This window comes from Dipodomys spectabilis, unplaced genomic scaffold, assembly GCF_019054845.1.
Source record: "Dipodomys spectabilis isolate Male_0828 unplaced genomic scaffold, ASM1905484v1 ptg000477l, whole genome shotgun sequence".
In the NCBI taxonomy this organism is placed as follows: Eukaryota; Metazoa; Chordata; class Mammalia; order Rodentia; family Heteromyidae; genus Dipodomys; species Dipodomys spectabilis.
Window position 1 is genome coordinate 187,666 of NW_024871154.1, and position 15,221 is coordinate 202,886.

The 15,221-nt window shown below is 46.5% G+C and overlaps 1 protein-coding gene across 1 annotated transcript; it reads left to right on the forward strand.

The window, feature by feature from the left end:
* Nucleotides 1-1,172: 1,172 nt before the first annotated feature.
* On the forward strand, nucleotides 1,173-6,915 carry Krt5 (keratin 5). Its single transcript, XM_042668750.1, has 9 exons — nucleotides 1,173-1,824; nucleotides 2,348-2,562; nucleotides 3,536-3,596; nucleotides 3,703-3,798; nucleotides 3,885-4,049; nucleotides 4,408-4,533; nucleotides 4,779-4,999; nucleotides 5,816-5,850; nucleotides 6,259-6,915. Exons 1-9 carry the CDS (start codon nucleotides 1,249-1,251, stop codon nucleotides 6,552-6,554), a joined length of 1,791 nt encoding a protein of 596 aa, XP_042524684.1. The 5' UTR covers nucleotides 1,173-1,248; the 3' UTR covers nucleotides 6,555-6,915.
* The last annotated feature ends 8,306 nt before the right edge of the window (nucleotides 6,916-15,221 follow it).

Below are 15,221 nucleotides of genomic sequence, written 5' to 3' on the forward strand. Positions count from 1 at the left end.
TCCTGAGAGTAACTGGTGGAGTGTTATGCTAGCTTTCCTGACACTCAGAACCTGCTCTGTCTAGTCTCTCTGGCAATCCATCCACATGTAGAATTCAGTTTTCCATCTCTTTGGCTCTGAAAGAGACTGGGCCAGAGCTCAGAGGAAGCAGGGGCCATTCCCGCTGCTCCGAACAGGATGGTTCACCGTTATAACAGGCCCGCCAATTCTCAACACGTTCCCTGATGAGATTAGAAGCTCCTGCAGGTATGTGTTTGTGGCAGCCTTCAGCCTGTATCAACAGATACGATGACTCATTTCTCCCCTGGTGGAATAACTGAGAGCTTGCTGGAACACACCTGGGGGAAGGGATTGGGGGAAACCAGCAGAGTGCTGCCCCCCCCCGCCCCTCCCAAGAGAGACATGCTTGGTAGCCCAGTGTCAAGATGTTTTCTAAGGGATCACACAGGACCCTTTCATTTCCTAAGCCCCCACAGGGTCCTGCCCAGGGAAAGAGCAAGGAAAAGGTCAGAGACACACAAAATGCTGAGTTAGAAGGAGCTGCGGAGAGGAAGCCTGGCTATAGAGAGAGCAGAGGGACACACAGCTGGGCTGTAAGTCCAGACTGGAGAGGAATTCTCTAGTCTTGAATCTCCAGACTCTGTGGAGCTAAAGACCCTTCAGAAACTTCCTGTCTAGCTAGTGTAAGAAGAGGGAAGAAAAAAGAAGGGAGGGCCTCCCTTTGTCTCCCACTGATGGACAACATCCCCTAAGCTGACTAGGCAGCATTACCAGTCTGAGGATTGATGGCTAATGTCCCTGGTTCTGTATGGATCTTTAGTACAGTGGCCATTGGCAAATGCCCTTCCTTGTGGTCATTCTTGGCTGCTGCACAGCCAACCCCCACCCCCAAGTCCCACGGGGAAGAGACACTAGCTGGCAGTCTCACTAATTCACTGCCAAAACATGAATGCTACAAGGCAAGGTTATTTCTAACTGAGCAGAGCCTGCCAGGAAGCGCGTTTGCACCCCACACTGCTGTGCAGGTGTGACGGGGTGAGCTCACAGCTGCCCCCCAGGCATGCCCAGCCCACTAATCATTCACAGCTCGGCAGCTCTCCCGCCCAACCCATGTTCTGAGGGGATAAAAGGGGCATTGCAGTTCCCAGGTAACAGAGCCACCCACTGCGTCCCGCTGAGCTCCATTCTTTCCAGCACCGCCCAACCCACTAGTGTCTGGGACTTCTGTCCTGCCAGGAGCAAGCCATCATGTCTCGCCAGTCCAGTGTGTCCTTCCGAAGTGGGGGCAGCCGCTCCTTCAGCGCTGCCTCTGCCATCACCCCGTCTGTGTCACGTACCAGTTTTACCTCTGTGTCCCGCTCCGGGGGTGGTGGTGGGGGCAGCAGGATCAGTTTTGGAGGTGTTTCCGGACTGGGTAGCTATGGCAGTCGGAGCCTCTACAACGTGGGTAGTTCCAAGAGGATCTCCATTAACACCGGAGGAGGTGCCTTCAGAGGCCGCAGTATTGGTGGTGCTGGAGCTGGCTATGGCTTTGGAAGTGGAGCCGGTGGTGGATTTGGTTTTGGCGGTGGTAGCTTTGGGCTCGGCGGCGGTGGAGGTGCTGGCTTTGGTGGTGGAGCTGGCTTTGGTGGTGGCTATGGGGGTGGCTTTGGTGGCCCTGGCTTCCCTGTGTGCCCCCCTGGAGGCATCCAAGAAGTTACCATCAACCAGAACCTCCTGACTCCTCTGAACCTGCAAATCGACCCCACCATCCAGAGGGTGAGGACCGAGGAGCGTGAGCAGATCAAGACCCTCAACAACAAGTTCGCTTCTTTCATAGACAAGGTGAGTTGTGGCCCTTCGGAATGCACCCCGTGAGTGGAGGGTAAATGCCAAACAAAGAGGGAAGAGGGAAGATCTACTAGGCTTTGTGTAGAGGCCTTCACACTGTGCCGGTGTGTTCAGTTGTTTCTGTGTCTTGGCCTCAAGGCCCTCTTTCTTAACTGCACTGGCAGGCAGGGAGACTGAGTCTAATTTGTTCCCACCCAGAGGCTGCCCTCTTAGAGCTCCTGGTTTCAGCAGGGCCCTGGTGAGCTCCCAGCCTCCTGTGAGGTGTGGATTGATGAACAGGGTGGATATATTTATCAGACAGAAGCTGAGGGCCTTTGCAAAAGCAAAAGCCAGGGCCATGCTGTAGCCAGCGGTTCCTGGTGCAAATGGGTCCCACCTGCCCTAGAAGAGAGGGCCTGGGGTCTCACTGTGGAATCCCCAAAGTGGCCCTAGGAGGCACCCCATCTGGGAGGCAGGACAATGAGTCTGTCATCGACAAAAGAAATCCAACCATCTTTTCACACTTGGCTCCCTCCAGGTGCGGTTTCTAGAACAGCAGAACAAGGTCCTGGACACCAAATGGACCCTGCTGCAGGAGCAGGGCACCAAGACTGTGAGACAGAACCTAGAGCCTTTGTTCGAGCAGTACATCAACAACCTCAGAAGGCAGCTGGATGGGGTTCTGGGGGAGAGGGGCCGTCTGGACTCAGAGCTTAGAAACATGCAGGACCTGGTAGAAGACTTTAAGAACAAGTAAGTTGGAGCTGGGAAGAAGCAGGCACATTGGTATTTGTATGGTACCAAATATACTTTATAAGAAGACTTCTGTTTGTCCCTTCCCTGTGGGCTAGAAGTCATAATGTCGGTGGATGTCTACTGTAATGAAAGAAAATCAGACTTGTGCTTAGAAAATTTTAGCCCAGCTCCAGGCTTAGTCTCTGAGCAAGGCATTTAGCCAACAGCCAGAACAGAAAGCATTGAACCCTGGCATTACCTGGCAAACTAGTCCACATGACTCAAAATTCACAGTGTACACTTTTGATGGTTTCCCTTCAAATCTGGTGACAGAATCCAACCTGGTGATCTAAACATCTTCTTTTGTCAGATGAACCAGCCACTGAGCTGCTCGTGCTTGCTTTTGTTTCTTTTCTAAAAACCATTCTGAATGTTAACCAAAAGCCCTAGAGATACAAAGTTGAGGAGAAAAAGCACAGCTTATCCACAGGAATATTCTTGAAGCAACTGATTGGTAGTGATATCAAGTGAATATCTGAAACTAGATGTTGGTGTCTCATACCTTTAATCCTAGCTACTCAGGAAGCTGAAATCTGGGGATTGTGGTTCAAAGCCAGCTTGGTAGGAAAGTCTGTGAGACTTATCTCCAAACAGCCAACAAATAGCTGGAAGTGAAGCTGTGGCTCCAAGGGGTAGAGCACCAACCTTGAATGAAAAAGCAAAGAAAGAGAGTGCTCCAACCCTGAGTTCAAGGCCTGGTACTTGCACAAAACAAAATATAAAACAAAACAAAACAGAATGATTGCCTGCTACTCAGTTACAGAGAAATTAGCATGCTAATAGGTCAGGTTGTTGCTCCAGGTCTCACCCTGCCTGGATCCAGACTATGAGATGTGAGAAGCCCCTTCCCAGGGTGAAAGCAGGGTCAGTAAAGATGCCTTTCCTGTTCCTCATTGTCTGACGAGCATTTCCCCTCCCTTAAAACCACCAGGTATGAAGATGAAATCAATAAGCGTACCACTGCTGAGAACGAGTTTGTGATGTTGAAGAAGGTACGTGTGTCAGAGAACTGGAAGCCTGGGGCTGTGATCTCCTGGGGGTGGAGCATTTAAAGTTAGGTGGGCATTGCTTAGTGTTATCATCCCTCTTTTTCTCTAGGATGTGGATGCTGCCTATATGAACAAGGTAGAGCTAGAGGCCAAGGTGGATGCTTTGATGGATGAGATCAACTTCCTGAAGATGTTCTTCGATGCGGTGAGAAACGATGGATGGAAATCTGACTGTTTAACTTAGGCTAAAATAATACAGAATCAGATCATTGATTTCAAGTGTCCTCACAGGAGCTGTCCCAGATGCAGACACACATCTCAGACACATCTGTGGTGCTGTCCATGGACAACAACCGCAGCCTGGACCTGGACAGCATCATCGCTGAGGTCAAGGCTCAGTATGAAGACATCGCCAACCGCAGTCGGACTGAAGCTGAGTCCTGGTACCAGACCAAGGTGAGTGCCCTATGTGACTGTCCCCTAAGTGAGCAGGTGAGCTGTGGCTAGGATTGCAGGCCAGGACAAGGCTAAGGGTGGAACCATTGAGGCCTGCTGAGCAAATTGGGATGAACTATGGGAATAGACAGGTAGAGTTTTCTAGTCTAAAAAGCATTTCATATCAGTTTCTAAGAGGAGAGACGAGGAAGAAGAAATGATCTAAGTCTAGCTCTTACCTTGAAAACACTGGAGGCAGCTCCAGGTTTGAGACAGCAGTACCACTCACTACCTTTTAGGAGCTTCTACCCATGAACTTGGGGAAAGTTCTCTTCACCCTCAGGTAAGTGAGAGCATTCCTCTTTTTTGCTGGCTTTAGTATGAGGAGCTGCAGCAGACCGCAGGCCGGCATGGCGATGATCTTCGCAACACCAAGCACGAAATCTCCGAGATGAATCGCATGATCCAGAGGCTGAGAGCTGAGATAGACAACGTCAAGAAGCAGGTAGGATGAGGTTGAAAGAAGGCAAGGGAAGGGCCTGAGCTCTGAATGGGACACCTACTTTGCTTTACTTTTGCTACACACACACCCACACCGCCCCCCCCCCCCACACACGTACACACACTCAGGACACTGATCATTGTCTTTCTCTAGAACTCCAGGCAGTTTGTCTGATCTAGAATCTCAAAAAGAGTCATATCTGACCTAGTTCCTGAGATCTCTCCCTCTTCCTTCCTTTCCCTTTGTAGTGTGCCAACCTGCAGAATGCCATTGCTGATGCCGAGCAACGCGGGGAGCTGGCCCTCAAGGATGCCAGGAACAAGCTGACAGAACTAGAGGAGGCCTTGCAGAAGGCCAAGCAGGACATGGCCCGGCTGATGCGTGACTATCAGGAGCTGATGAACGTCAAGCTGGCCCTGGATGTGGAGATTGCCACCTACCGCAAGCTGCTGGAGGGCGAGGAGTGCAGGTGGGCTGACGTCACTGGCCCAGAAGAGCCTCAGCTTTCATTAACGGGAGCTTCTCCACTTCAGGGTGCAAAACATGCATAGAAGTGACCACTGTCTTATGCATCACAGTCACACATCATCTACACAACTTCAGTTTGACACATGGGCGCCTTGTAGGCCTCAGTTTCCCTTTCTGGTTAATTCCCTACATTACTTCAATATTCTTGGGCCACCACCTCTCCTTCAAACCACTGAGCAATTCAGCAAAGGCAAGGCAAAGGCTGTCTCCTTTCTGCTTTGTACATGTCCTGTGCTACACTTCAATAATTATGCCACACTCATCTTCACCCCTCCCTTCCCCAGTTTTCAAGTACCTCTTCCTTTGAAAAGTCTTTTGTGGTTAGTCCCTCTGACTTGAACTCACCAGCCTTTGAGTTGTCAAATACCATTTCATTCAGTCTCCTGACCCTGCACAGGGCGAGTCTATTCTTTTGTTTTAGGGATTTTTGTCTGTGCTGAGTTCTCTCACACAAAGTAAACTCTTACAAGGCAAAAATGCTTCATGCATATTCATATTTCCCAGAACCAATGACTCCTGTTTCTGTGAAATGGGTAGGGGAGAAACATGACTTATGATAACCTTGCATAAATCAATCCTTCTTCTTTAGAAAGTCCCTCCAGAGAGCACTGTCTTTCTCTAACTTAAGTAGACTTGGGGGGCATGTAGACATCTGGCCTTGGATTAAGCTCTCATTATGACTATGGGAGTTATCCATATAGACTAACATTATCTTTGGGAGAAATGTGAACTCTCATTTCAATGTTTTCTCTTTCAGACTGAGTGGAGAAGGAGTTGGACCAGTCAATATCTGTAAGTAATTTTAAACAGACATTCCTAATGATGAGACTTGATGCTATCTTAGAATCCTGCTGAGCCTAGACACCAGACATTCCCCTATCCCAATATATGCTCATTTAACATGGGAAGCAAATGATGGAGGGGCAGAAGACAAATAAGGACATGAAGTAATGTAGCCCATACCTTATCTCTTGAGGTACAGGCCATGTATCATTCACATATTGGACCCCATCCCCCTACTTTGCCCCTATTCTTAGTCTCCCTGGTCCCAGCATCTTAACAAGATGACTTTGTTCCTCTCTATGGCTTCTGTGTGAAAGGGGTCAGGTGTAGCACTCTTCCATGGACCACATCAAAGGAGTTAGCCATATGAAACCAATCTCCTAGGCCAATCTTAACCCTCTTCTCCTTTTTCTGCAGCTGTGGTTACAAACAGTCTGTCCTCGGGCTACGGCGGCAGTTCCTTTGGCTATGGCGGAGGCATAGGCGGTGGTATTGGTGGAGGTGGTGGCAGCGGAGGCTACTACTCCAGCAGCAGTGGAGGCATGGGAGGCGGCGGCGGCGGCCTGGGTGGTGGGCTCAGTGTAGGAGGCTCTGGCTTCAGTGCAAGCAGTGGCCGAGGGATTGGGGGAGGCTTTAGCACTGGCGGGGGCAGCAGCTCCAGTGTCAAATTTGTCTCCACCACGTCTTCCTCCCGGAGGAGCTTCAAGAGTTAAGAAGAAGAGTTAAGAAGGCCGCAAGACCCTGACACCACCCTTCCCCCCCGCCCCCAGGCAGCCTCCTGGCTCATAGCAACTGCCCCTTCTAGGCAGTTGTCCAAGTCAAGTTTTCCCTTTTCTGGAGAGTAGTCTAATCCAATCTACCACATACTCTTCCATGGTAGAACCCAATTCCCAGTCTACTCTCCCATGTCACCTCTCTATATTCCGCAGCAAGTCAGTCTTTCGGTCCCTCTAGCATGGTTCCTGACAATGTAAAAATCTGAAGTCTTTTAGAATGTAAGCCACTGAAACAGAATCCCACCCCAGCATCCACCTCAATTCTGTCCTAATTCTGACTCTCTCCAGAGTGTGTTCAATAAAATGCTTTTCTAATATAGGCCATGGTGTCAAATTGGTTTTTCAGATCTACAACCAGCCTAGAGACCCCATGAGGAATGATCTATCCACATGGGATTGAATCCTTTGATGAGTCACAGGAACAATGGAAAACTGAAGGAAAAGTGGCCATCAGGGGTGGTTTGTAGGCTCTAAGAGTTGGGAGAGGAGGTTGAAAAAAGCCTCTGTAGGGAAGAAAAGTCTGCAGGACTCTAGTGGGGGTGTCCATTGCATTGCAACTTGGGTGGAGTTTAGAAACTTTAACTTGTTTGCAAGAACAGTACCAATGTGCTTAAGAAACAATAGATAGGGATTATTTTGCCTTTGGGGCCCAAGAAAGCCTAAGATGTTGGGTCTCTTCTAATATTGTAGGTGCTGAGAAGGTTACTAGTTATTTCTTGGTAGTATCAAGGATGGAGCAGCCCTGAGTTTACCAAGGAATTTCAGGAATTTAACTGAGTTGGCAGATCTCTTTTTAAATGTAGGAGAAAGCCCTTCCCTTCCCTTCCCTTCCCCCCACTTCCCTTTTAACCTTTCCCTCTCTCCCTTCCTTCTTCCCTCCCTCCCTCCTTCCTTCCTTCCTTCCTTCCTGTCTTCCCCTCTTCCTCCCTCCCTCCCTCCCGCCCTCCCTCATTCCCTAACTCTCTTTTACTCTTCCTAGCTTTAAACCCTTCCTTTCCTTGATTCTGGATGTCCTTCATTAGAAAGAATTCTTCTGCTCATACTTATAAATATCTTTCTTCAGGAAGCCTCCAATTAATACCATCAAAGCCAGAGGTCTCTCCCACAGAAATAGCTGAGTTAGCTCCTTGGCTGTACCACCTGAGGATGCTGGTCCCTTTTGTGGAAACAGCAGCAGTAGCTTCAGCCAAGGTATTTTATAAAATCCTAGTCAGTCATCCAACTGCAGGACTGTGGTCTCAGAACTCTGTATAGGAATTGCTCTTCCTCCACATGGACCATGACATGAGAGGACCCTATATGGCACACATTATCAGTCTTTTTCATGAACATTCCATAAAACAAAGGCTAGTGTTAGGTTTTTAAAAAGGGGTATCGAGTAAGAACAGCACCAGCACGCACGTGGTATTCAGGTAAGGGGTAGGTTTATTCAGTAGACCTGCTGGGACCAGGTAAGGTTGGCACTCCACGTGGCTGGGAAAGGAAAGAGGAAAGAAAGGAAAGAGAGAAAAGAGCTAGAAATGAACAGAGAGAGCGCCTGGCCCTGCTGCTAGGCCTTATCTAGGGTATGGGCGGGGAAAGGTGTGGCCACATCAAATTCAGATGTGACCTCAGCGGATGCAGATGTGACCTCTTCCAGGTGTCCCAGTTGCCTAGGTAATGCAGGTACTGGGTGGAGACTTTGCTGCAAGGAGGGTGGAGTCTGCTAGCCATCCAGGAGCGGACCTTCCAGCTAGTACCTACCTTAGTTACCACATCCATAGCATGGGGTAGGACATTCTCCCCTGAGCCCAGCCTCAACTTTGGTTTATACTGGAACTGAGAATCATAGCTATATAAGATATACAGATAGGTCTTGGCTGAGCCAATAGGATCCAGGGCCACTTTAAAGAGAGACTTGCTTGACATCTGTGGCTCATGCTTGTAATCCCAGGTACTCTGGAGACTGAGATCTGAGAATCACAGTTTGAAGCCAGCCCAGGCAGAAAAGTCCCTGGGAGACTCTAATTTCCAAGTAACTACTTAAAAAATGGAAGTGGAATTGTGGGCTTAAAGTGTTAGAATGCCAGCCTTAAGCAAAAGAACTCAGGAACAGGCCCTGAGTTCAAGCCCCACGACTGACTGGGGGGGGGATGAGAGTGGGAGGGAGAGAGGGAGGGAGGAATGGAGGGAGAGAGGAAAGGAGGGAAGGAGAGAGAAAGAGGGAGAGACTCAATCTCACACTTCTGTCCTTAAATGCCAGGTATTACAGCTCTAGACTAGTCAAGTAAGTCAAAGCCAGGAACAGAGGACCCTATATGCAAGTGTACATAAATGTACTAACGGAAATTTGGTAGATTCAGGGGGGAACTCAGTGTAATTCCTTAGCAAGGCTAAATCAAAGGTCGACAAAATAAACACCAGGAAATGGGTACTTGAAAGGGTGGGATGATGCCAAGAGGAGGAGGGTGGATAAGGAGAAGAAGGGGGAGAATAGAGTAAAAAAAATTTAATGAGTTTCTTACTAAATTAAGAAAAGAAAAATGGGCTGGGAAGGTAGCTCAGTGGTAGAGCGCTTGCCTTGCATGCATGAGGCCCTGGGTTTGATTCCTCAGCACCACATAAACAGAAAAAAAGTCGGACGTGGCGCCATGGCTCAAGTGGTAGAGCGCTAGCCTTGAGCTGAAGAGCTGAGGGACAACGCCTAGGCCGAGAGTTCAGGCCCATGACCGGACCCCCCCCCCCAAAAAAAAATTAAGAAAAGTGAGGGAAAGGGCGGGTTGGGTGGGATGGACAAGAATGTTGAAAGGAATGACATTGATCAAGGCACGTTGAATTCATAAATGGCTTTGTTGAATGGCAGCTCCTTTGTACAATTACTTAAAGATAGTAATTAGAAAAAAAAAAAAGGAAATGGAGGTTCCTGGCAGTAGCGAAGGTGAGGAATGTTGGCCAAGAGGGAGGACATTTATCCCCCAAGTTTCCCCTAGCTCTCATCTTCCTGCAGACATCCACAGGAGCTTATTCAAAACTGATCAAATGAAAAGCTGCTCTTCTTCATCTGCCAGAGAAATGAGGTCACAGAATAAATTACTGCCCCTCCCCCCCAGCCACTGGAGCTGTAGAGACCCTTTACTCACCATCTCAGGGGCAGAAGCCATGAACAGAAATCTCCATAGGAACCAATATCTAGGAGTAGAATTGATATTGTCATTGATAAATCGCATTCACACTTTGTGAATTTTACCTCTAGGGGCTCTACTGTGCTTCCTAAAGAAGGTTGGAGAAAAATTCCCCTCATGTTTCCAGCAGGGGGAGTGAAAAAGTGAATCACTTTGAAATAGAGTGCTCTGTTCAATCTGTCCACTAAACTATTCAGTCATAGCCTACCTAACCTGCTGAGGTTTTTATCAGATCCTAATCTATCCAGGGTAAAACAAGTATAAGAAATTTAAAATAAATATTACAGATCAATTTTAACTAATGTGAATTATGTTAATATATACTCAGTAGTAAACTGAACACAGTGAAGAGTTCTTTGGCACAGGTTCTCTGAGACTGAGGATAAGACAAGAGATATTATAAAACTGAAATATAAAAAGACAAAAAAAATGGAACTGAATATGCAAGAACCGCAATGGTAAGAATATGTATAAAATGGGAAATATTAAAGAAAAATGGCTCTATCACTTGTGCCACAACTCCTCTTCTGGCTTTTTGTTGTTTATTTGGAGATAAGAATTCACAGATTTGTCTGTCTGCTGGCTCTCCAAACTGTGATTCTCAGATCTTAGCCTCCTGAGTAGCTAGGATTACAGGCATGAGGCACAGGTCTCATTTATTTTTATGTGTATATAAACTACATATTCTTTATCCATTCAGTTGATGGAAACTAAGGTTGATATAGCTTGGCTATTGTGAATAATGTTACAATAAACATAGAAATATAGAAGTATATAGATCTCTTTGATTTGATAATTTCCTTTACTTTGGATATATCCCCAGAAGTGAGATAGCGATACCATGCAGCAGATATATTTTTAGTCTCTTTGAGGAGCCTCACACTGTTCTTAAGAATGGCTGTGCTGATTTACATTCCTACTAACTCTCTAGAAGATTTCACTTTTTGAGTTCTATATATATTCTGGGTACTTCTTTTTGTTTGCCAGATAAATAGGTTCTAAATGTTTTCTTCTATTTTATAGATCATCTTCTTACTCTGACAATTGCATCTTTCACTGTGTAGAAGTATCTTACTTGGCTACAATCCTATTTGCATATTGTTAGAGACAATAAAATAGACTAAGTGCTAATTCTCTTATTCCACCGCCTCTGAGTTGAGACATTGCTGTTTTCTTCCTTCAGACTCAAGCTAAAACATCAACTTGTTATGGGTCTTGAATTTTCATCGTGTTTTGGTCTGTAGTATTGGGTCTTCTAGTTTTCAGGTCTTGCGACTGGGTCTAGAACAAGATTATTGGTTGTTTTGGGACTCTGTATAGATCTTGGTATTTGCTAGCCTCCAAATTTGGATCTATCAGTTCTTTTACTCCTCCCCTCTCCTTTCCTTCCCTCCTTTTCTTTCTTCTCCCCTACTATCCCCTTCCTTCTTCCCTTCACCTACTCTCCCCTACCCTCCCTTCCCCTTCTTTACTGGCAGTACTTGAGTTTGAAATGAGGGCATGTGTTTGCCATGTTCAAGTCACCTCCATTTTCTTTTTCCCTTCTTTTCATTTTGATCTTTTCTTTTCTTGAACTCTGGGTAGGTTCTCGTTATGTTCAAGTCTCCTTTATGCAAGGTAACACCAAACTGGAACCCCTCTAGAAACTCACCTCTAAGTCTGAGTTCCAAACTGTGATTCATTCATCCAGGGCACATCATTCAGTTGTAAACACAATAAACTGCTAACACAACAACCTGGATAAATCACAGTGAATTTTGTTAGTGAAAAAGTCCATACACACACTAGCTGCTTGAAAGGTGGAGATTGGAAGATTGATGTTCAAGGTCAGCCTAGTTATACAAGTTTATGAGATTCCATCCCAATCAATGGCTGGACACTTGGAAAAAATTATTTTAAGTGAAGTAAGCCAGGCCCAAAGAAACATAGGTCCCATGGTTTCCCTTATTTGCAATATCTAGTATATGTCTGAGTCAAGCAGAAAAGGTCAGATAAGGTGATGTTAAGGAAATGAACCCTAAGATATGTATTCAAATGTTTTTTTTTTTCTTTCATGCGATTATTTCTAACACATTTATAAGATTATTTCTTGGTTGCTTTGTATGTCCTCCCCCACAGTATAACCCCTGTTTTCACTGTATTTGATGTCGGTATAATTTATGGAGGAGAAGGGGAAAAGCAAATCGTTTAAATAGGGATACAGGTGGACCCATTGCAACAATGAGATGAACAAGTCGCTATGTCGAAAACGAGCTTTACAATTTTGGTTGGGGGAGGCAGAGAAGGGGGGACTGGGGAGGATTGGGGGGGTAGGGGAGGATGGGAAGGGATGGGAAGGGGAAACAAAGGAGGAGGCTACAATGCTTGATAAGAAATGTACTCATTATCTTGCCCATGTAATTGTAACCCCTCTGTACAGTATTTTCACAATAAAAAAAAAAAGGCTGGACACACTGGAGTGTACTCTGTTCCTGAAATTCAGGAACACTATTGTCCAGGCTAGCACAGACTTATGAAGCTCATCTTGCGAATAAGCAATGCAAAAAAGGCACTAGTGGAGTAGCTCAAGTGGTAAGGTAAGCAAGTGTGAGGTCTTGAGTTCAAAGCCCAGCACTGCCAAAAAGAAAAAGAAAAAATTCTAAACACAGGCATAGAGTATATAACACAACATAAATAATAAATATACTAGGAATGGTATATACTGTAGTATATATTGTATGATTCTTCGGTGGAAAAATTCTTTGCCTATGGCAGTGGGATACAAAGGAAAGGGATTCGAAGGAATTTTTTTTTTCAGAAAAAAACGGAATAGTCAATAGTGTGTGAGTGTGTGTGTGTGTACCTTTTCTGGGGCTTGAACTCAGTGCCTGGGTGCTATTCCTGAACTTTTTTTTGCTCAAAGTTAGTGCTCTACTACTTGAGCCACAGCTCCACTTTTGGCCTTTTGTTGGGTAATTGGAGGTAAGAGTTTTAAGAGCTTTCCTGCCCAGGCTGGCTTTGAACCTTGATTTTCAGATCTCAGCCTCCCAAGAAGCTAGAATTACAAGCTTGAGCCACCAGTACCTGGTTCAAAATAACATTTTGTGTGTGTGTTTGTGTGTGCGTGTGTGTAACTATCCTGGGGCTTGAACTAAGAGCCTAGACACTGTTCCTGGGCATCTTTTGCTTATGGCTAGCACTCTGTTACTTGAGCCAGAGCCCCATTTCCCATTTTGGGGGGGGTAGTTTTTGGAGATAAGAATCTCATGGACTTTCCTGCCTGAGTTGGCTTTGAACTGTGATCCTCAAATCTCATCCTTCTGAGTAGCTAGGATTACAGGTATGAGTCACTGGTGCCCAGTTCAAAAGGACATTTTTACAAAAGAGGAAAATATTCCCCCCCACCATTTTTGCAGTGGAGATGGACAGGAGGAACTTTGTTGAGAATTGAACCTAGATTAGCCAGTTAACCATTCCTTCCTGGGATCCAGGCTAATAATGTTGTATATTCTTCTGTGCCACTCTTGAAAATCTTGGCCTATTTCTCTCTAATGGCTGAGAGAAGGGCAGAAGGCAAGAAGAAGGAAATGATCAGATCTCCCTGAGGCCTCCAATTGCAACACCAATTCCACAGACTGTGCCAGAGTTATCAATGATCTATCATTAATCCCCCCCTGAGGCTTCAAATGACTTCATGAAGGATTAAGGCCTGATGCCAAGAAATCTCAGCAGATGGCTAGAGGCCTGTTTGCTGTCTAGGATATTATACAATGAGAGTCAGGTGATTTTTGACATAAATATTTTTGGGGTTTGTATCACTCCAAATCATCTCTTTATCTCCACCAGAAAAAGTGACTGAGAATCAGGAATTTTGGACCACAGTTCCAGAGGAACATTAAGGCTTAGAACCAAGTATCTTGCCAAATTCTATGGAAAATAGCCTTTCAGTGACCTCTAGATTCCGTAATCAGGTCAACCTGACACAGAGCTCCATGGTGCTGGATAAACAAGTTGTCAGAGACCTTCTGCAATGTAGAAAAATCTAGGTAAGTAGCCTATCCAGATATCTGGCCTAGTTGCCATGTTGTCTACAAAACAATGGCAGACAGGTGCACCTGAATGCATGAGCATTGAGAAATGAAAGGAAGTCCTTCTGTTCGGTACACATTAGGTTCATAAACAGCCAGGTACTACAAATGTGGGGCTGTGAATGCTAGTGCTTTCTGAAGCACTCTATCGGGAGGCTTCGCATGGCAGTACTCCACCTCTCCAGCTGCTCCTTCCATCCTCACCGGTGCCAGGGGCTGCCTAAGCTTCTTTTTCCCTGGGTGCTCCCCAGGGTCTGGACTTTGTCTGTGGGATTCCCTCTGGACAGCATCATGTTCACTGTGGCTTGCAGGGTTAAGCATTTAGTGCTCAGCTTTCCAAGATGGTGACCATAGCCTGTCCTTCCTTCTTGTCACCAGCTCCACCCAGGCAGGCAAATCATCTCCAGGTGACTTTCCCATGGACTCAGGCTTCAGGATCTTCCTCCTGCCCTTCCTTCAGGCTGGGGACAATGGGAATAAGGCAGCCTCAACCCTAGGCTGAGAACCAGGCTTTCTGCATTCCATGGCAAACACAGGTGGCTCCAGACTAGACTGAATGAGGGGGTTCTTCTAGCAGAGCAAAGAAGCTGGGTTTAGCAGCCCGCTAGGGAGGAGGCCCGCTGTCATCAACTTACTCACGCTACTTGCTTCCCTCGTATACATCCTTTAACTATTGTCCTTTGTTCTCTTATGAAGGGTGCCCTATCTCACCTGTTCCTCTGGGGAAAAAGAGCTCCCTGGGCTCCATCATGAGGGATGATTCAGGGTCAGCAGATTTGACCTTAGAAGGTAGTTCTTGAACCTCCCAAGGGTGCCCCACTGCCCAAGACTGCCCTTGGGGACTAAAGCAGGAGGGGAGAAGGAAGACTTGCTGACTCCACAGGGGGAGAGAAACAGTCCAGACAGGATTGCATGATGAAAGGAGGCTGGGAAACACTGAGCACCTCCCACGCCCTGTCTAGGAAAGACAGAAAACCAACAGCAAAGGAGTCAACTACACCTGTAAAGTGGTGGGCTGTGAAGAAAAGGATCTGCTAGTGAGTGGGCAGGGATCCTTCCCCTCTAACTTCTCCTCTGCTGTCTTAGAAGCCCTCATCATCTCTCATGATCCCTCTCAGCTAACCTTACTTTCTATTGAGGTCCACAGACTTGTTTCCAGAGCATTCCGTGGCAGATATCAGAAAACAAAACATGATCCAGGCATCAGTGGCTCACGCCTGTAATCCTAGACACTCAGGAGGCTGAGATCTGAAGATCACAGTTCAAAGCCGGCCCAGGCAGGAAGGAAAGTCCATGAAACTCTTATCTCCAATTTATCACCAAAAAGTTGGAAGTAGAGCTGTGGCTAAAGTGGTAGAGCACTAGACTTGAGCAGA

Coding starts and splice junctions, on each gene's coding strand:
- Krt5 (XM_042668750.1), top strand. CDS start 1,249: ATGTCTCGCCAGTCCAGTGTGTCCTTCCGAAGTGGGGGCAGCCGCTCC. Junction 1,825..2,347: donor TCGCTTCTTTCATAGACAAG/GTGAGTTGTGGC, acceptor GGCTCCCTCCAG/GTGCGGTTTCTAGAACAGCA. Junction 5,851..6,258: donor AGTTGGACCAGTCAATATCT/GTAAGTAATTTT, acceptor CTTTTTCTGCAG/CTGTGGTTACAAACAGTCTG.